Here is a 21,965-nt window from a genome sequence, read left to right as displayed (position 1 = left end):
CACTGTGGTTTCAACGTCTGTTTGTTAAAAGGAAAAGCTGCATAATGCAATTATTTATAAATAGACTTGAAAAAATAGGGTTTTTTTGATTGTTGTCACAGTTTGTTGTCTGTTTCTTATTGTCTCAGAGTAGTTCACATATTTTGACATTAGTCAAAAAGGGGAAAAACAACTCACTTACAAATATTTTAATAGGCATATATAACCTGATTTTGTGGTTTTGATTTCTATAGTCCACCAGATGTCAGTGTAAGCCTGTATTTGCTAATGGCTTCACTCATCTGCTCCTGTTTGACAATCTGCTCCCAGTTAAACCTTTAATGGTTTCCACTGTCCTGCATGACTGTTGAAGCAAGTGAACAATCCCTGCAGCTGGTAAAAAACAAACAAACAGCAATATCATTAAGTATCTGTAACTGACACAACAATGTGTTGTAGCTGTCATTATGTAGCTGCACTAATTAGTACAAGTAGCTCTATAACCTTCAATTTACATATCCAGTTAAATGTACTTGTCTTCCACCATAAATATACATTTTTAAGTTGACGGTTAGTTTAAATTTCAATTGCTTCAGATTTAAAATTCAAAGGTACTGTCGATGCCCCAAATGTAAAAGTCGACGACCGTTATTTTAAAATTTCATATCGGACAACTGAAATTTGAATTTAGTTTGAATTTCGACCGTTATTTCAAACTCTTTTTTTTTTGTACTACGTCACCTTTGACCCTGCTGCGCGCTCCCGACCTCAATCACTGCCGTTGCTGTGCGCGCTCCGGGCTTGTTGACGGAGGAGGAGGAGGAGGAGGAGAGGGCTGGAGCAGCAGCAGCAGCAGCAGAGAGAGGAGAGACGTCCGGCCGGAGGAGACTGAAGGAGGTGGAGGAGGAGGAACACCGAACTTTAACGGTTTAATTCCGCCGTTTTCTGTGAAGGATTTGCGCCGCGGGATGCGAAGTTTACACGGTGTTTTTCCATGGAGGGATGTCATTTGAAGCAGAGCCGGCGGAGCGACCGCCGCGGACGGGACAAGCGGAGCCAGCCCTGGCGGTAACGTAGAGCTCGGCTGCTCTCTGTTGGCTTCCTGCTGGATCTAGATCTGGACCTGGATTTGGATCCTCCTGTGTGGAGCTGGTGTCAGTTCAGGGTTTATGGATGGTCCTGCACTTCTACTGTGAATAATTAAATAAAACAACATCGACAACAACAACAACGATAACAACATGTACGCTGGACGGAAGAGAAGAAAACCGGCGCAGAAGGGGTGAGTCTTTATTCAGGTCATTTTAAGGAGAAATAAAGTGGTTATTCAGCTTATTTAAGACAAACTGGTGACACTTAAGTCAATAACACACATCTAGCAGCTTGTAAACATGATGGACTAAAGTAGTTAGAAACAGACATTTGCAGATTAGTACTCCTGTTGTGGACATCCATCTATAATAATGTAAACCATTGTGTCAGTAAAAGTTAGACTAGTTCAGTAAACACTGAGATGTTCTTATGTGCATGTACCTGCATTAAATGCTGTTAAAACATGTGATAGAGCAGGAAGTGTTGCAGCCTGATCAATAGCCGTGGTTTCCTGAGGATATAACTGATTGATTGAACATATTTGAAGGTTTGATATCTTGCATAATCTTGCTGCTTGTTGATGAAAAAGTCATTTTAAATACCACAGCGTTCCCTTCGTGTCCAGAGTCAAACCGACCCCTGCTGAAGGCGCCAAGTCCAACCCGTCCAAACGCCACCGTGACCGTCTGAACTCAGAGCTGGACCGCCTCGCCGGCCTGCTGCCCTTCTCCGAGGACGTCATCTCCAGCCTGGACAAACTGTCCATCCTGAGGCTCAGCGTCAGCTTCCTCCGCACCAAGAGCTTCTTCTCAGGTAGGACGAGGACAGGTGGGATGCACACAGCTCGGGTAAAAGGACGGAGAAGCAGGGAAATGTCTCCAAGCAGCTGCTCACCCTTTTATTTCTCGCCCGCTGAAACACTGAAATAGCTTTTCACACCTCACACACACGACCTGCAGACGCACAGGCAGGAAAAACAACATGTGCCTTTTGGGTGAGGGAGATGTGTTCATGTAAATATATTTTTAGATTTGGAGCTGGACGGTATTTCAGAGGTGGTGACCCGTCTGTGCTTCAGCCTCTGTTTAAGAAGTGGTGGCTTTGTTGGGGAGTTAGCAGGCTTACAGGCATAGCAGATGGATTTGGGGGGATATAGGAGTGTGTGTGTGTGTGTGTGTGTGTTTGGCAGGCTTCAGTGTGTTCACAGATTTACTATTAAAATCTGATTGCAAGTCTGTCCAAAAACAACAAGCAGCCTTCAGAAATCTGCTCCGAAAAAAAAAATCCTTGAAGCTCGAGTCGACGCTGCACATCTGGAATATCTGAGTCCCTGTTTAACGTCGAAGGCTCAGCGCAGCGTTTACAGGGAAAACTGGGAACGTTTGATTCAATTAACAGCTCAAACTGCTTCCTGCACAAGTCTCTGCACCTTTCAACCACTCACAAGCATCTGAAAGCTGAAAAAAGATTCTGAAATCAACACAATCCGATGTCTGGTGTTAAGTTTTAATACTAATATTCCCTTTTAAAGGCCTGGCTTGGACCTAAATGTGCAGTATTTGCATTTTTCTTTCCTCCGATGCTGGTTCCACTGACTGGACTATTCTGGGCTACAGTAATGAAGCGGTCAGCAGACGTACAGTCCACCCACTGTCCTCCTTTAGGCAGCTCAGCAGCAGCCTATTATAGACTCCAACTGTACAGCACGGACCGTAACTGTGATTAAAAACCCATCAGACGTGTGTGTGGCGGGCCGACCCTGCAGAAACAGGCCAGCACGCCCCGGCCCTGACCCCGGGACGACCCCTTCTTATCATAATGTCTTCATGCAGCCGCAACGTATTGTAGGTCAGCTCCTCTTGCCTGTGGCCATGAGGCGACACTTGTCCCAAAGTCTCAGCCGCACAGTAATGTAGGTCTGAGGAGACGGCCGCGCTGCATCCAGGAGGAGGAGGAGGAGGAGGAGGAGGAGGAGATGAAAGCCTCTGAGAATAAAAACACGGCGGGATAATCCACTCACCGACGCTTTACAGACCTTTTGAAGCAGGAAGGGGGGGAGACAGGCGCCCACTTTTCAACTTTTGACTCCCGCAGCCTCGGAGAAACCCCGGTTTTCATTTCTTTCTTTACACACGTAGAGTCATTGAAGTGTTAATCCAGGATCTGTGTGTGTCAGGGTGAAGATGAAAGAGTGAGGTGAGGTTCAGGTGGGGTCACAGGACTTCAGCCACATCCACCACCGTCTGTTGTTTTGTTTTTTTTTATTCCACCTCGTGAAGCTAAATGTGTCTGTGGAGAGTTCCACACTTTGTTTTGTTTTTGTCTGTCTGTGCTGCGTTCAGGAAGCCTGGGGAAACCAACAATCTGCTGCTGCACCTGAACAGTTGTGTTTTTGTGTAAATGTTGCATCACTGTGGTCAGACTGGTGTCATTACAGAGTGTGTGTGTGTGTGTGTGTGTGTGTGTGTGTGTGTGTGTGTGTGTGTGTGTGTGTGTGTGTGTGTGTGTGTGTTATTCCACATCTGTCTCCATGAAGCCATCTGTCCAGTGCTCAGAGCAGATTAGTGCCTCCTCCTTATGCAATACAACAGCAGTGTGTTTCTCAATCTTCTTCTACCATGAGTGTGTGTTTGTGATATTTACCTTTACACCAATAAATTAAAGGATTCAAACTATATTTCAGACAGAATAATCATTTAGTCTGGTGGATGCTTGGTCCTAATGACTCAGTATCATCCTGAACGTTATGATTTAGCATGGTTATGATATAAACTGTATGAGTTCTTCCTCAGAGAGGCCTTGCAGTTGTTTTTCCTCCTCCTCCTCCTCCTCCTCCTCTAGATGTGGACTCAGTCATGCGGCTGCAGCCTTTCTGTTTCCTCTGAGCCGGTGTAAAGCCACTCGGAGGACTGAGGAGTGTCTGTTGTGATGTTTTTATCGGCTGTTGGTGTCCTCATCGCCCTCCGTTGTGCCAACAGATGTCCCCTCCTCCTCCTCCTCCTCCTCCTCCTCCTCCTCCACTCGGTCGCCCCGGGGTGTTTTTTCTTGCCGGCGGCCCCTGGTCATGACGTCAGCGCACAAACCCTCCGCCTCCGCCCCTCCTGGCTCTTAATTATTGATAGTCGACATGCTTTTCCTGCTTCTCTCTCGGCCCTGTGAGCTTCCACTACACTGAGCTCTGTCACCAACAGACAAAAGGTTTGGGTGCAGCAGCCAGCGCAGTCAAGATTTATTTTTATTCAGCTTCCTGCACGTCTGAAGATGATGATGATGGTGATGAATTGATGATGTTGCACCCCGGACTTGCAGTGACCTCTGAGGACGGACGCAGCTCCTCTGGTCCCTGTGGAGAATCTGGGTTGAGATCAGAAGAACAGGTCGAACCTTCAGCCGGTGTATTGTCTGAGGTTTCCTCTCCCATTAACGTCAGTGTTTCTTTCTGTCAGACTCGAGTCGACCCGCTCAGATTTCATTTTCAATTATTATCCGTTCCAATCCAAGGATTTGAACGGAGCAGAATGAAGAAAACTTACAACACCTGCTCCTTTCTTAAAACAAAAGAACACTTACATCAGATGAAATGCCAGTTTTACAGCCAACAATATACAAAGAAATATAGAAAATAAAATCCACAACTAGTACCTTCCATCACAATATGTTTCTCTAAACTCCCCACACCTACCACAGAAATGCACGTTTGTTTTACCTTGGTCCTCGACATTTGATATTTGAAATTCAGTTTCCTTCTATGACTGACATTTTGTGAAACTAAAACAAAATACTTCTGCTAATTTGCAGGTAAAAGTCCATAATTTGCTTAATATACAATCAACAGCATTCCCAAATCCCAAATGTATTATTCTTAGTTCTTAGTTCTTAGTAGTTTTCTTTCATAAAAACATTGGCTTTGTGTAACCTACTTAGGTATTGCTCCATATTTCAATGCAGTAACTCATGTATGGCATAATAAGTGAACAATACAAAATCCTCATTGCTTTTATAATCTGAATAGATTTTGTCCTCGGGGGTCGCTGGCACGCTGCCGTCCAGGCCCAGCGGTCAAACTCAGGACCCTTAGAGGGTCACAATAACTGTCGATACACATTATATGAAAACCTGTCCTGATTTACAACTGTAGCCCGTTGCTCCAGGCTGCGCTCCATCCCTCTTCTCACCTTGTTAGGGTGTTACTCCATCCTCCGTCCTCAGATCCCCTCCCTCTCCTCCTCCTCTGAAGGTGTTACTCCCTCTGGTCGTTTCCTTCTTTCACTATGTGATGCAACTCGGCCAGAGACGTTCTATATTGTAGAGACAGAGCACTCGCATCATTTTGAATGGGGAGATCCACAACGGCAAAGATGGCGCATATTCACAAACAGCCATCAGTAATCATAATTTTGACTTAGTATCTCATCATTTTGACTTAGTATCTCATAATTTTGGCTTAGTAACTCAATATTTTGACTTAATATCTCATAATTTTGGCTTAGTATCTCATAATTATGACTTAGTATCTCATTATTTTGACTTAGTAACTCATAATCTTGAATTATCTCATAATTTTGACTTAATATCTCATTATTTTGAATTATTATATCTTTTTTTTGGCGGAAATGGGCTTCCATACCAACCTACCTGGTGGGCAGGCTAAAAACATCCATTGCTTTCAAATGTTAATCTTATCTAATCAGTGGATGATAAGAAATCATATATTAGACATTATACTGTCAGGTCCATACATCCATGGTCAGATGGTTTTTGGTTTCAGATTGGATCTAATTTCACTGGCGTTGTCACGTTAAAGCGTGGGTTTGACCATGTCTCCATTCATTTAGACAGAGCTCTGGTCTTCTTTACCTCTAAGGACTTTGATTCGGCTCCTTGGATTATCCTCCAATCAGACGCAACATGAGCTAAATCCCCGTCACAGATTCGTCCTCTCTCTCTGTCCACAGTGGCTCTGAAGAACCAGACGTCCAACGGCGGCGTCACCAAGAGGAGCGACCATGGCGACAACGGCGAAGACGACGACAGCAAGACGACGGCGTCTGTGCACAAAGGCCACATACCTGAGGGGGAGCTGCTGCTGCAGGTGTGTCCAAGCCCACACACACACACACACACACACACACACACACACACTGCACCTGTTGGCTCTTCCCACAGCACCTGGAGGGGGGCGGAGCCTGTTGAACGCTGGATCCCAGAGGAGGAAGTGGGTCAGCGTCAGAGTGGGTGGGTGGGTGGGGGGGGGGGGCAGCGGCTGCTCTCCGCCATTACAGACAGAGACCCATGAATTATACAGAGCCGGTGAACACATGTATTATTGAAGGGAGGGATGAAGGACGTGTGTGTGTGTGTGTGTGTGTGTGTGTGTGTGTGTGTGTGTGTGTGTGTGTGTGTGTGTGTGTGTGTGTGTGTGTGTGTGTGTGTGTGTGTGTGTGTGTGTGTGTGTGTGTGTGTGTGTGTGTGTGTGACGGTGGAAATAAACTAAAAGCCCATTTAAAATAGAAACATTTAAATCACCACATGTTAAACACACACCATGCTTTCATATCATCCACTGTGTGTGTGTCTGTGTGTGTTTGTGTGTGAGGAAACACAACGAGCAGTCAAAATGTTTTGTGGAGGTTTTTCTTTCATCCTAAATGCAGAGACAGAAAACAAACATCACTGCTCTCCCTCTCTCTCTCTCTCTCTCTCTGCTACACACACACACACACACACACACACACACACACACCCACTGAGTCTCAGGAGAGAGAGCGGTTCACCAAACATGAGCGAGAGAGAGAGCGGGATGCGTCTCCTACAGTAAATATTTATACACAGTGCATGTTCTGTATGCTGCTGCTGCACACTGTGTGAAGTGTGTGTGTTCATGTGTGTGTGTGTTGGACAGCGCTGGGTGTGGTCACTTTCTGCAGGCTGCAGTTTTTGAAGCTTGGATCCAGAGTTAAAGGGATAGTTCAACATTTTTGGCAAATTGGCACATTGCCATAATCGCTATAGTCGTAGCAGTAGGTTTGTTACCTTTAATTGTCGGTGCAAGCTGTTTTTAGAACGACGGAGCAGAGCCGTGAGCTGCTCAGAGCTACGCTACGGAGGCTCATGGGATTTCTTGGTTTCCCTCATCAAACTCATCAAATACACAATCCAACAACTCCACAACGCTCTGGTGGACAAGTTGTGACCTGCACATTCACCACGCTATGAGATAATAACACAACGTTACCACACAGAGTTGTTTTAGAGGGAAATACAGAGACTGATGATGAAAAACTGCTACCGATGGGAACGTGCATTAGCGGTTTTGCATGTATTTCCCTCTAAAACAACTCTGTCTGGTAACGTTGTGTTATTATCTCATAGCGTGGTGAATGTGCAGGTCACAACTTGTCCATCAGAGCGTTGTGGAGTTGTTGGATTGTGTATTTGATGAGTTTGATGAGGGAAACCAAGAAATCCCCTGAGCCTCTGTAGCGTAGCTCTGAGCAGCTCACGGCTCTGCTCTGCTATTCTAAAAACAGCTTGCACCGACAATTAAAGGTAACGAACCCACTGCTATGAATATAGGGATTATGGCAATAGGCCAGTTTGCCAAAATGTTGAACTATCCCTTTAATCCAAACCCGTACCTGTTTCTGGATTCAATAAAAGACATAAAATGAGCAGAAATAAAAGTGGAGTGAGTGTTTCTCTGAGCTGTGAATCATTTAACAGCAGATCTGACTTCACGTAGTTGGGTTTGGATTAAAGCAGCGACGAAGTGAGTCTGAGCCTGATAAAAGTCTGTCAGCGCAACATCATCATCATCATCATCATCATCATCATGGTTGCCCTCGTCAGCGAGGTGTGGGCGGATCCTGGCGGGATGCCATTACGACTCTGTGCAGCGACAGGACTCGGTGTCATCACCTCCTCGCCAAGCCCCCGGGGAAAACGAGGAGGGAGAGGAAGAAGAGTGGAGAGGAGAGGAGTGGAGAGGGGCAGCAGTGATGGAGGTGTTAGTCATCCAGTAGTGACCTCCTTCTCCTCGGCTCCAGCCTCTCCTCCGCTTCCTCCCCGTCCTCCTCTCTCCGCCCGGGGGAGAAGTCTCATCCCTGTTGTTTACTCCTCTTTGTCTTTTATCCTCTCCTTCCTCTCCTTCCTCTACTCTCTGCTGGATTTCATCCTCAAGTTGTCCTGTGTGAATAAATATCTACCAATCAGAGGACGGGAGCTGGATGTGGCTCCTTTTCCTCTCAACGTGCATCATAATCAGGATTTCATCTTCATAAACATGGAATAACCCTATGTTTTCCCTCCACAGGCCCTGAACGGCTTCGTCGTCGTGGTGACGGCCGAGGGAACCATCTTCTTCTGCTCCCACACCATCCAGGATTACCTCGGCTTCCACCAGGTACACAGAGATGGATAGATAGATAGATAGATAGATAGATAGATAGATAGATAGATAGATAGATAGATAGATAGATAGATAGATAGATAGATAGATAGATAGATAGATAGATAGATAGATAAGAGAGAGAGAGAGATAAGATAGAAAGATAGATAGATAGATAGATAAGAGAGAGAGATAGATAGATAGATAGATAAAAGAGATAGATAAGAGAGAGAGAGATATATAGAGAGATAAGAGAGAGAGATAGAGAGATAAGAGAGAGATAGATAGAAATTCAGTGTCTCAGCTGCTCAATCAATCAATCAATCAATCAATCAATCAATCAATCAATCAATCAATCAATCAATCAAAATAGTGCATAGAAACAGAGTAAAAGAATAACTAGCAATCAAGAATTCAAGTTAAATAGTAATATGAGAGCAACAAGTGAACGCATCGTCGTCTGCGTCCACACATGGAGAGAGAGAGGTTTGATCCAACACAGCACCACCACCTCCAGTCTAAATCTGAATAAAACAATAAAACTGTGTGTCTGTGTGCTCAAACACACACACACACACAGACACACACACACACACACACTTGTGTATCCAGGTGGGGGTGTGAACATCACCTCTCACCCCTCATTTCCCCGTCCACCTGAGCCGCGTCACCTCTCATTTTCCAGACAAACCTAAATCTTTGGTGAAACAGCTGCCTCGGTCTGCGCACAGGGAGTGTTTGGAAACAACACACGCAGTGGGACGCCCAGGGAGACCATAACACACACACACACACACACACATATAGAGGGTGTCAACAGTTGTTACAGCACCCAAGAAATAAGACACAGCAGACCCACAGACAGAGGGAGGAGAGGGATGAAAAAGGCCAGTGTGTGGCTCAGACCAGATCTGTGACATGAACGTGTAAACGAGATAAAAACACGATACACATCTAATTGCTCAAATGTCACAAATTATTTGAACTTTTTTTACCAAGAAGTCTGGAAATTAGGGTCTGGATGGAAAAAGTCTGGAATTTTTAAATTTCAAATGTGTAGTAAGTAACCCTGGAAACAGGCATCAAGGCGTGTCGTGTATCTTAGCACAGCATCTCTGGAGTTAACGTCCAGGCTGAGAAAAATACCCCCCCCCCTCCTCGTCCCCTTTTCATATTCACTTCACATATTTCACCCAACACCTCTGCCTGCTGAAATTCCTCGGCGGTGACCTGGTTTTGACCCCGCCCACTGTGGGAGGAGGAGGAGGTTCCACTCTGGTCCACGGCCAGGTCATGCTGCGTCCTGACGACAGATATCGGGGAGGGGGGAGGGGGGGGTCACAGCGGGTCTTTGGCTCCGTCTCGGCCGTTTGAATAAAACGTTCAGCGACACTTGATTTCTCTTGGCTCCACTTCAAGGAAAACTGAATCAAACGCACCCCCGAGAGAAGCTGCTGACAGTATAACGGCCCCGACTAAACATCCAACACACCTTTTTAGCCTGGATTTTCATTAGATTTTCCTTTTTTTATCCTTTTACTTGTTGATTTTTATCATTTAGTTTTTAGTTATTTTAGTCTTAAACTATTTATTGTATAGTTTTAGTTATTTTTATCATGTCCTTGCACTTGTGCTGCTTTTAGTTCCTTTTATTTATTTGGTTTTATCCAGTCTCTGGTGTTTCCTCACAGCAAATTGGCCGATTTTTGTCCCGATCTCCCCTTCCGATCAAAGCCAGCAAAGCCCCGATTGTCTGGTGTTTGCAAACGGCATCGTGTCTCATGTTCCTGTGGTGATATAGAGTGATATTGTCCGGTCCGGTCCGATCCGCTCGGAAGGAGAGATCGTAAATAATGAACATTCAATATTCAATATTTGCGACTAGCAGCTCACATTCCCGCCGTCTCCACGACTTTTTCCACTGTCGTTTTGTTTTTGTTGTGTGTTTTTTCAGACAGTAAAAGGCTGAAAACAACCACCATTGCATCTTCCTGTTCGTCCGCCATATAAATGAAGTCTGATTGATTGATTGATTGATTGATTGATTGATTGATTGATTGATCCACCTTCACTCATCTTGTCTCATATTCAGATGGTTCTATAATAATGAATAATTCCTCTGGTGTGTATGTGCGATAGAAGTGAACCTGAGCTCTGTTTTGTCCTGTTGTTGCTGCCAGACTGATGTGATGCATCAGAGTGTGTTTGAGCTGATCCACACTGAAGACCAGCAGGAGTTCAGGAGGAACCTGCACTGGGCCCTCAACCCCCCCGCTGGTCACGGACCCCCCATGGATCCCTCCACAGGTCTGTTTCCTACATAACAGTCTACTTACTGTACTGTATGCAGCAGCTGCAGCAGCTGCAGCAGCTGCAGCAGCTGCAGCAGCTGCAGCAGCAGAAACGTCTGGATTCCTGTGAAACTACAACATTTACTAGAAGTCACCGAACCAGAGATCAATAGACTTATAGATCATCACCTGCAAGTCGATCAGTGTGGAAAATAAAGCGTCGTGGACGGACGACAAGAGGTGACCTTTAACTGAAGCCTCCTGAGATACGGTCTAAATATTACACTGCATCAGCAACTAAAACAAACTCACAGTGGGTTTCACCAGCACACACACACACTTGTCATTTTAAATTAGTTACGGGTCAGCAGTTGACAAGACACACAAACTGCACACACACATACACACCAACAACAGATCAAGGTCAAGGTACACACTTCATTCCTATCTTAACCCTCAAGCGCAACCCTTAACCTTAGTATCCCCTTAAAACCAAGTGTTAAGGGATATTGTGACCTTAAATGCAGATACGTTTAGTTTAATCATAAACCACAAATGCAGCTATCATCGACAGCTCCATCAAGTCCATGTTTTTGTAATTATTGTGGACTATCTGTCAGTTATTAGTTTGGTTATTAGGTTTTTTTTGTAGCCTATAAATTAGCTGAGTTAGTTCTAAGTTGATATTCAAACAAATAATCTGTATAAACACCACAACCAGGGACACATTCAGCTGAAAGTCTCCACACACAACAGTAGCTGTAACTATGGTTAGATAAACGGTCAGACATTTAACATAGTAGGCTGTATCTTGATAAAACAACTTAACAACTACTTCACCACCCAGAAAAATGAGCATTTAGTAACTAAACCACAGCAACATGGCGTCTGCACCGATCGGCTGTTGAATAAAGATGGTAAAATAAAAAATAATGTTATTATATGCAACAATGAGGTAAATAATCCATAAAATGGGCCTAAACTAAGATAATACAATGGTTTTGTAATATTTATATCTCTATTAACAAAGAAAACACTGCATTCTGGGTAGCCCTTGCTCCCAAGGGGGGTGTCGGAGAATCTCAATATTGAGGGAGTGCACATTTTTGAGATTAAGGGTTAAGAGAGAAATCCCCCAGACTCTGCGCTGCTGCATCACAGTCAGTTTGAAATCAAAACTTTATTTAAATTTCATTAATCAATACCAAAACTATTCTTCTTGGTTTCCTCAGATGGCGACTCGGTGTCGACCCCTCCCTGCTTGGTGAGCTACAACCCCGAGCAGCTCCCGCCTGAAAACTCCTCCTTTCTGGAGCGTGGCTTCGTCTGCCGCTTCCGCTGCCTGCTGGACAACTCCTCCGGCTTCCTGGTGAGACACTGACTGACTCTCCCCCCCCAGCGTGCCTTTGTTTGTGTGAAACATAAAAGGTTTTAGTGTTGTTGTGAGGCCTGCTGGTTTTGCCGGCCAGCGGTATGGCGTGCCACCTCAGAGCCCCTCGGGGATCAGAAGCCACCATTTACTCCTGTAATCCGCCTTAAGAGAGCCTCGGGGTCGTGGGGAAAAAAGGTTTTAATCCCAGAGAGCGCAGCGAGAAGTTGCTTAGTCAGGGTTGGGAGCTCCTGACCGGCCTCTGCAGAGGGAAACGGAGCAGACCCCCCCATGAGCAAGGCACTTCTAGGCCCACACATACACTGTGCTCAGAGGTGCAGGTGTAGGGGATCAAACCTGCATCTACTGAACATTTTAAAACTATAAAAACCTTGGTATTAGTTAGTTTTTATTTTTATTTCATTAGATTAGTTTAAGTGAGTTCAACATGTGATGAAGCAGTTTCAGTTTAGTTTTTATTTTAGAGGAATTGACTAGTTTTTATTTAGTCTTAGTCTTAGTTGTAGTTTTTATTTCGTCTTAGTCTTAGTTGTAGTTTTTCAGGTTTTAGGAGAAAGCCTCGGTCAGACCTCTGAAGATGAACTTGTTCCCATCCCATAATCCCATAATGTTCCCATCAGTCCTCATCAGGTTCCATTCACTCTTATCTCCCTGTGGGTCGTACTCCAAGTCGTCCCATATTGAGCTGTGGCGTTTTCTTCCTGCAGCTTTAGACATCGACAAGAAAACTACAACTAAACTGATGTTATCTGACTCTACTTAAATTTACTGCAGTTTAGCATTGTTTTTATTTTAATTTCAGTTAACTAAATGGTTATTCCCCTGCTAGTTGTAGTTGTGGTTAACGATAATAACCCTGCTCCATCCTCCCTCCCAGTGCGTTTGCGTGAGCAGTAAGCCAGGTTTTCTACTTGTCTCTACTGGTCGCTATGGCTTTGTTATTTGGTAATCCCTCCTGCTATTCAGGGCTAGATTCCTGACATCACGGCTGCAGGCTCTTAAACCCACCAAAGTCAATTAACCAGAGCTAACATAGAGGAGGAGGGGGGTCTTTACACGAGATGCCACAGGGTGGTGGGAGGACATCAGACAGGAGAAAGTGTTTTCAAGTTTTTTTGTCTTTTTTTTGAGCTTGTAAAGATTTCCCCAGTGACTTCTCCTGGTGGTCGATGTAAAAGCTGAAGCTGAAGCTGCTCTGTTATTTCTCTTCAGAGGATTAAAAAAAAGAAAAAAAATCCACCAGATGCATCAGATGCATGTTGTATGTTTGTTAGCAGCGTGATCAGAGGTGGAGTAAATCCCAGTGGAGCCAGTGTGTTGAGGATAAATAAGACTAATGGTGTTTGACAGGAAGAAAAGACTCGCTCTTCTGCTCTGGAGGCTCCACGCCGCCGTCTGGGAGAGAGAGAGCAGAGGAAGAAAACATCCACACCCTTCTCTTTATTTACAGTATGATGCAAATAAATAATATGTCATCGTCCTTCCTCGTCCTCGCAGGCGCTCAACATCCAGGGCCGGCTCAAGTTCCTCCACGGTCAGAGCCGTCAGCAGCAGCAGCAGCACTGTGACAGCAAGGACGGCGCCTCGCCGCCTCAGCTCGCTCTCTTTGCCATCGCCACCCCCCTGCAGCCCCCCGCCATCCTGGAGATCAGAACAAGGAACATGATCTTCAGGACCAAACACAAGCTCGACTTCACTCCCATGGCCTGCGACGCCAAGTGCGTGATGTTAAAGGGATAGTTCAACATTTTGGCAAATTGGCCCATTGCCATAATCCCTATAGTCATAGCAGTAGGATCGTTACCTTTAATTGTCAGTGCAAGCTATTTTTAGAATGGCGGAGCAGAGCCGTGAGCTGCTCATGGGATTTCTTGGTTTCCCTCATCAAACTCATCAAATACACAATCCAACAACTCCACAACTCTCTGGTGGACAAGTTGTGACCTGCACATTCACCACGCTATGAGTCTCATAGCGTTTCCCCAACGCTATGAGAAACAACTCTGTCTGGTAACGTTGTGTTATTATCTTATAGTATAAGATAATAACACAACGTTACCAGACAGAGTTGTTTTAGAGGTAAATACAGAGACTGCTTGATGAAAAACTGTCCCTGAAGGCAACGCGCATCAGCGGTTTTGCATGAATTTCCTTCTAAAACAACTCTGTCTGGTAACGTTGTGTTATTATCTCATAGTGTGGTGAATGTGCAGGTCACAACTTGTCCACCAGAGCGTTGTGGAGTTGTTGGATTGTGTATTTGATGAGTTTGATGAGGGAAACCAAGAAATCCCATGAGCCTCCATAGCGTAGCTCTGAGCAGCTCACGGCTCTGCTCCACCGTTCTAAAAACAGCTTGCACCGACAATTAAAGGTAACAAACCTACTGCTATGACTATAGGGATTATGGCAATGGGCCAGTTTGACAAAATGTTGAACTATCCCTTTAAATCTTCATATATATTATAAATATTATATAATCACTGTGTTTGGGTTTGTGACTAATGTCTGTGTCTGGTCTTGCAGGGGTAAGATAGTCCTGGGCTACACCGAGGCGGAGCTGAGAGTCCGAGGCTCCGGCTACCAGTTCATCCACGCCGCCGACATGTTGTACTGTGCCGAAAACCACGTCCGCAGTGAGTCCCAGCTGTTTCCTGTCCACACGCTTCACGCCACAGATGGCTGCACGTGCGCGTTACTGGAGAGAGTGGAATTAAAATATGTCAGTAGGTGAACGGATCCGTCAACAAAACACCCGCCGAGGTGCTCAGGCTTCAGCCGCTCGTTCCTTAAAACGAGTAAAACGGCGAGTGTGTCAGAGCGCGTCGCCCTCAGTCTCATGATGCAACACACAAACAAACAAATGTCTCTGCTGCTGATGGAGAAAATCTCTGAGCGGGAGTCAGATGTCCTACTTAGCCTGTGTACCGGATGACCCGGTTAGCCGTAACCATGGCCCCCCCTCTCCCTCAACACCCACATCATCACTGCTACCAGACACGTTGGCGTTCAACACACACACACACTGTTTGTGCTGTATGTGTTCATGCATACAGAAGCAGAAAAACATGAATTTCGAAACATATAACACAAATACAGATACATACATGTCCAGCACGCTCTGATGCACACACACACAGATGGAGGGCACAACCCACATGGCAACAACATGTGATGCTGTAACAAGTCCGTTATTATGTGTGTTTTTCTATGTTTCTTTAAAATATAATTAGATAGTGATGAATAAAAAATGACAGAAAAGAAAGTGATAAGTAAGTTTAGAGTTGGCAGAGTCTCTGCAGCTTCACTGTTTGTCCTCAGACATAAATATTGTAGTTCCTCCTAAAGGTCAGCAGCTAAAAATACACAGAGACGACTCTGACACACAAAAACAGAAACTATTTTGAAGGATTCAGTCCAAGCTGCTCTGAGATTTTATTCTTTTAAAGATGGACAGACCAGACCTGGAGAGTTCCTCCAGGTCTGGTCTGTCCTCCTCTGTGTCTCTAACCCTCTTCTCCTCCATGTGCATTTGTTTTCAACGAAGAAGCCAGTGAGAAATCAATCCATGGAGTGGTGGATAATGTTATTTATCACCTACCATGTTACCATATGTATATTTGTGTTGTCTTAAGGTTGGTTTTCAGCCAAGAGACGCTAGGTGGAAGGTAGAGAGCCTCCATTCTCCCTGGAACTAGGTACAAGTCATTGATTTAACCAGTACTAGTACTCTGGAGCTGCTTAATTAAAGGGATTGACCCATTGCCATAATCGCTATACTGTAGTCATAGCAGTAGGTTCGTTACCTTTAATTGTTGGTGCAAGCTGTTTTTAGAACGGCGGAGCAGAACCGTGAGCTGCTCAGAGCTACGCTACGGAGGCTCATGGGATTTCTTGGTTTCCCTCATCAAACTCATCAAATACACAATCCAACAACTCCACAACGCTCTGGTGGACAAGTTGTGACCTGCACATTCACCACGCTATGAGATAATAACACAACGTTACCAGACAGAGTTGTTTTAGAGGGAAATTCGTGCAAAACCGCTGATGCGTGTTCTCATCGGGGGCAGTTTTTCATCAAGCAGTCTCTGTATTTCCCTCTAAAACAACTCTGTCTGGTAACGTTCTGTTATGATCTCATATCGTGGTGAATGTGCAAAAATATGGACGTGAAAATCCTCCATTTAAACCCAGTAAATGTCATTTGTAATAGTTAGAAATAGAAACAGGCAGCTGTGATTGGTCGGTATCAGTGTTTCTGTGAGGGAGCAGCTTCCTGACAATGTGGAGCTTGTTCAGAAACCAGACGACACAGAAACACAGAAGCACTGAGCCTGGAGATGTGTCAGTGTGTTAGTGTGTGTGCTGTTGGGTTGTGTAAGTATGCAAACAGCGACTTGTAACATGTGCAAGTGAACATCAGCGTGTAGCCTCCGTCACAGCAGCACACGGCCGGCTGAGCTAGATGCAGAGTGAGTGTGTGTTTGAACCGCGGGGGCTCAACATGTCTCGTCTGATATGATTCCTCTAGTGATAAAGACGGGCGAGAGCGGCCTCACCGTCTTCAGGCTGCTCACCAAGGACAACCGGTGGAAGTGGGTCCAGGCCAACGCCCGGCTCGTCTACAAGAATGGCAAGCCGGACTACATCATCGCCACACAGAGGCCTTTGGCGTGAGTAGAGCAGAGCCGAGCCGGCGTCGTTTCTAGACTAGAGATGCACCGATCCAGTTTTTTTCCGATCCAATCCGATACCGATACCTGGGCTGAGCGTATCGGCTGATACCTGATACCTGATTACTACTGTTGAATGAATGAACCGTATACCTTGCCATGTGAGTGAAGGCATCAGGCTTGACATAAACATTTAGCCTTGTTAAAAAAAGGTAACAAATTAACTAAGGGTGTGCCAAAAAATCGATTCACATGCAATTCTCATTTAATACGATTCAGAATCGATATAAAATGTCCCAAAATCGATTTTTAAAGATAAAATAATGAAACAAATCTGCTGGCTGTCGGCCTCCATTTCCTGAGAATTTAAAAGGCAGCATGTTTAACTGCACTATTTTTAATAAAGAGGCACTTTTAATTTTGTTACTTAAGCAGTATGTGATGTTGCTTTTATGCAACAGTTTCAACAATTCCATCTAAGCATGGATAAATGTTTAGAACTCAATAAATGTGAAAAAGACACTTTAGTCATTCTGTCTTGCAAAGCAGACTGGAGTAGATCATGAGGATCCTTTGCACACCGACAGACTGAAGCAGAAATCATTAGGAATCAAATCGTTTTGAATCGAAAATCGATGTTAAATTGAATCGTAGCCCCAAAAATCAGAATCAAATCTAATCCTGAGACAGTAAAAGATTCCCGCTCCTAAAATTAACACAGATATAAATGTACATTAGCAGCAAAAACAAATAAATAACACTAGATTGCTGTAACTGTATTGCTGTGTATGATATTAATAAAAAAAATGACTGGATCAGAATGCTGGATTGGCCTCATTCATCCGATATCCGATCCAGCCAATTAGTCAATATCGGAGCCGATATCCGATCCAGGTATCAGATCGGTGCATCTCTAGTCGTTTCTCTGTTTCATTTCCTCTCTGTGACGTCTCTCTCTCTGTCTCTCTCAGGGAGGAGGAGGGAGGCGAGCACCTGAGGAAGCGATCCATGCACCTCCCTTTCACCTTCGCCACCGGAGAGGCCATGCTGTACCAGACGGGCTACCCGCTGCACGGCTTCCCCGACGCCTTCCAGGGCAAAGCCAAAGGCAGCAAGTCCAAGAAGGGCAAACGGGACAAGAGCTGCGCCAACGACGACGACTTGGACCCAAAGTCGCTGCTGGGGGCGCTGATGAGCCAGGACGAGTCGGTGTACGTCTGCCAGCCGGACGCCGCCGAGCCCAAGATGTCGTACCACGGCGAGGCCGACTGCAGCCTGCTGAGCGCCGACAGCTGGCGGGTGGTCTCTAACGGGGAGGGGACGGTAGGGCTGGGACGATATGCTTTTCTCCCGATTTGATTCTTCTATGATTTTTTGGATGCCGATTCCATTTAAATTGCGATTCTACGATATTGCCGATTTTCTCGATTTTTAGTCTGCATTTTTAACACCAGTGAAACAGTTGAATGATAATGATTGTCTACAGACTATTCCAGAAACCATATTTCCCCCCAAAAATACATATCACATGTAAGTCAGTTTTTCAGATTTATTCAGCAGCAATATATATGTTTACTCTCTTTCCAAAAGCCTGGACTGCATAAAAGAGGCAAAAATAAAAGAGTATAGAAAAAACTTTCTGACAAAATGAGATATAGATGGAGGTAAACTGCTACATTTTAACATTTATCTACACACAAATACTGTAGGAGCCTAGAAATGAACATACTCCATTATAAAGTCAACTTAAGCCCTTTTCAAAATCTGGACTCTCTGTATGTAAAAAAGGTGAAATTATGCACATTGCACAATATAAAAAAAAAATCGATTTAAAAATTGTCCAAAAAAAAATTGCGATACTTATGTGAATGGATTTTTTCTCCCACCCCTAGGGGACGGGGAGGTGCAACGGAAAGACGTCCGGTTACGACCCGCTCCTGGCCACTCTGGACTCGCTGTCCCTGGACGGGGACGAGCCGTGCTCCAACAGCGAGCTGTTCAGCGCTCTGGAGAACCTGGGCCTGAACGCCGAAGACCTGGAGCTGCTGCTGCTGGACGAGAGGATGATCCAGGTGGAGCTGGACCCCCACCACATCCCCAGCCTCAGCGACCTGCTCACCAACAACGAGATCCTCTCCTACATCCACGACTCGCTGGAGACGGACGCCGACGGAGAGGAGCGAGGGAGCGGCGGCGGGTTCGGAGCCTCCATTCCTCCTCTTCCTCCTCCTCCTCCTCTTCCTCCCAGCAGCCGACAGCCCATCGTCCAGCTGTCTCAACAGATGCAGCAACACGTCAGCGCTCAGTCCGCCCCTCCGCCTGGACCTGTGGACGCCAGCGGTCAGTGGGCGGCGACGGCGGCGGAGAACCTCCATCATCTCAACAACCACACTGTTGTCAAAGCCTCGCCGGTGAACGGAGAACACAAACATCTGGATTCTGTCCTGGGAGCCGCTCAGCAGTGGCAGCAGTGTCAGCAGGGAGCTTTGTTGCCCGGTTACCAGAACCAGCTCGGATCTTACATCCCAAACGGACACACGACGGCCTTTCCGCCCAACATGGAGCTGAGCCACACACAGTACAGTGTCTCCAGCGCGCCGTCTGCAGGAGGCTCCGGCTCCTACCAGCGGCCGCAGCACCACCACCACCACCACCAGCTGCAGCAGATGTTGCAGCAGACTCAGGTTCCTCCGCCTTGTTTGCCGCCGCGGTGTCCCACCCAGAGCGCCGCGCTGGACCTGGAGCAGCTCCTGGGTCTGTCGTCGACGCCGTCGCTAGAGGCCTACAACATGTTCAACAGCAGCGCAGAGGAGGCTCACAGCAAGGTGAGACACCAGAGGCAGCAGCTGTTTGGTTTTTGAATACTTTTGATTTTATCTTTATATGCATCACATAAAAAATGTTTAGCATGCCCATTTCACTGTAACCTTCTTTATTAAACCAACACTAAGGAACTTTTTAACCTTCATATAATATTTTCATAACTTTTGTGATGGTACATCGGCTAACAACAGGTTGAATGACACCTCTGTCATGGCCTGAGGAGGTCTGTATCGCTTTCACTGGCACTAAGCAGCTTTGAGGTGGATGGTAGGAACCCGGCTCTCACTCAAGTTTCACTTTCACTTTCGCGAGTCACGAGGAGGAGGGAGCAGCAATGCGGCACCTTTCCTTTGTGTATGTGTGTTTACTGAGAAATGATCCGCTGGAAACAGAAACTTAGTTTGGACGTCTTCTAGGGGTGTGCATTGGCACTGCCCTCACGATTCAATTGACCTTTCGCAAAAGCCCCGCCCCTCTTAGTTACCATTGCTAGCCCGACAAGCTTCTCGACGCTGCCCGAGTGTCAACAGTGTTTTTATATTGAGCGTCTTGAGGCATCAGAGTCTCAGAGGCATATGAGTGCTATATTTATGAATATTAATAATCACTAAACATTCTGACACCACTACAAAATTGCGTGGTCACAATATCAACATAATGATGATCAAAATACGGCTTTTATCGATTCATAAATTGCATCATGTGGCGCATCTGCAAGAGAATACAGATAACAGGACGTGGTGTTTGTGTCGCGGACCGAGACCAGAGCTGCTTCTTTTCTTTTTTTCTCCCCACCGAGAGGATTCAATCTATGGAAGTACACTAGTAGGCATACAGTGTTTCCTCATACGTACAGCTCCTTCTGTTTTTTAAAATGGTCGCAAATACACCGCTGCATGTCTTCCGTTCATTCATCTCCTCATAGCGCTGTTTGTTATTGACATTCACACTAGGGCCCGACCGATATGGATTTTTTGGGGCCGATGCCGATGCCGATTATCAGGGGGAAAAAAATCCGATAACCGATTAATCGGCCGATTATTATTATTTTTTATAAAGTTTTACAATTTTATTAATTTAAGTAATATATCTACATATATTATATAATATATAAATTAGGGCTGCCAAATTTTCATTGGTCAATTGGTTGCAGGAAAAAACAACAACATTTGGAGTACTGTCTTGTCAAAATTAAGTCAAAATCAATGACTGAACTGTGAAAGGCTATAGGGCTTTTATTTTGAAGGGCCAGATACAGGAAGTCATGACACGTGACACTTTTTTGTTGTTGTTGTTTTTACACGGCACGGCGGTCTCTCTCTCTCCCTCTCGCTCTCTTTTTTTTTTTTTTTTGAAAAGCGACTTTTTCCAGTGTTGTTCCAGACGTTTCTGGTTTGTTGAACTCGACGTGGAAGCACGTATCACCGCTGTTTTCAATGTTTAGCGGGTGCTGCCGCGAGCCCCGGTCCCACAGCGCTCAGTGTGTCACGGAGCAGAGACATGATTGTCCCTCTGCAGTCAGAGACCCGCACCGCCGCCGCCCCCCGCCCCCCACACAGCCTGAGCTCAGTCACTCACCCTCCTCATCCACTGTGTTTATTGATAAACGGGCGTAGCTACTGTACTGCCGGTAATAACTGTAAAACCCGACCGGCTTGTTGAATCTCGGACCCAACACGGCCGGAGTCACGAGCATTAATCAATTAATTCACAACCCGACCGCGGTGTAAAAAAAAGAAAAAAAAAAGCCAGCAGCAACACTGGTTTTGAGACAGTTAACAGTTAATCAAGTTGTTAATAAGCTGTGTGATGTGTGTGAGTGACAAGGCTATGGCGGAGCGTGTCCTGCTGCAGATCAGTCACTCTGCTGTGCTGTGAGGTGGATACTGGATGCAGTTGGATGCGCCCTCTACAGGATAAATAACCTAATGTCGGGGGATCTTTTCAAATGGGAGAACATTTTCAAAGTAAAACCAAGTCTTATTCCCTGCATTTTATTTCTGAAAATATCGGCGACAATCGGCGAGTTTCGGCCGATTACCGATTATTCTCAAACGGGCTATAATCGGCCGATTTAATCACACACAGAGCGAGAGGGAGAGAGAAGCTCACATGCTGCAGCAGTGTGGTGAAAGTGAAAGTTGTAAGGTCCGATCGCCCCCCCCCCCCCCCCCCCCCCCTTAAAAAAAAATCCTAGAGGAAACACTGTGGTAGTGAGTGATTTGGGATACAGCCCTAGTCCTGCTAGCTTACCTTGGAGCAGATGTAGGCTGTATGCTTGTTTATTTTCATGACATTTAGCTGGGAGTGGGAGAAGCGTCCGGCTC

The 21,965-nt window shown here is 45.6% G+C and overlaps 1 protein-coding gene across 1 annotated transcript in view; it reads left to right on the top strand.

Moving 5' to 3' along the window:
- The first annotated feature begins 1,211 nt into the window (after nt 1-1,211).
- ahr1b (aryl hydrocarbon receptor 1b) overlaps nt 1,212-21,965 on the top strand; it is a 43,938-nt gene continuing 23,184 nt past the window's right edge. Inside the window, exons 1-11 of the mRNA XM_085795112.1 lie at nt 1,212-1,261; nt 1,697-1,884; nt 6,027-6,163; nt 8,384-8,473; nt 10,639-10,765; nt 11,982-12,118; nt 13,637-13,857; nt 14,666-14,775; nt 16,674-16,815; nt 17,787-18,138; nt 18,708-19,640. Coding sequence (XP_085651238.1) covers nt 1,221-1,261; nt 1,697-1,884; nt 6,027-6,163; nt 8,384-8,473; nt 10,639-10,765; nt 11,982-12,118; nt 13,637-13,857; nt 14,666-14,775; nt 16,674-16,815; nt 17,787-18,138; nt 18,708-19,640 — 2,478 coding nt within the window. The 5' untranslated portion in view covers nt 1,212-1,220. The remainder of the gene's footprint in view (nt 1,262-1,696; nt 1,885-6,026; nt 6,164-8,383; nt 8,474-10,638; nt 10,766-11,981; nt 12,119-13,636; nt 13,858-14,665; nt 14,776-16,673; nt 16,816-17,786; nt 18,139-18,707; nt 19,641-21,965) is intronic.

The sequence above is a fragment of the Trachurus japonicus genome, chromosome 2 (assembly GCF_045865225.1).
Source record: "Trachurus japonicus isolate A0001 chromosome 2, Traja_1.0".
Taxonomy (NCBI): domain Eukaryota; kingdom Metazoa; phylum Chordata; class Actinopteri; order Carangiformes; family Carangidae; genus Trachurus; species Trachurus japonicus.
This window is presented reverse-complemented; position numbering and strand designations above follow the sequence as displayed.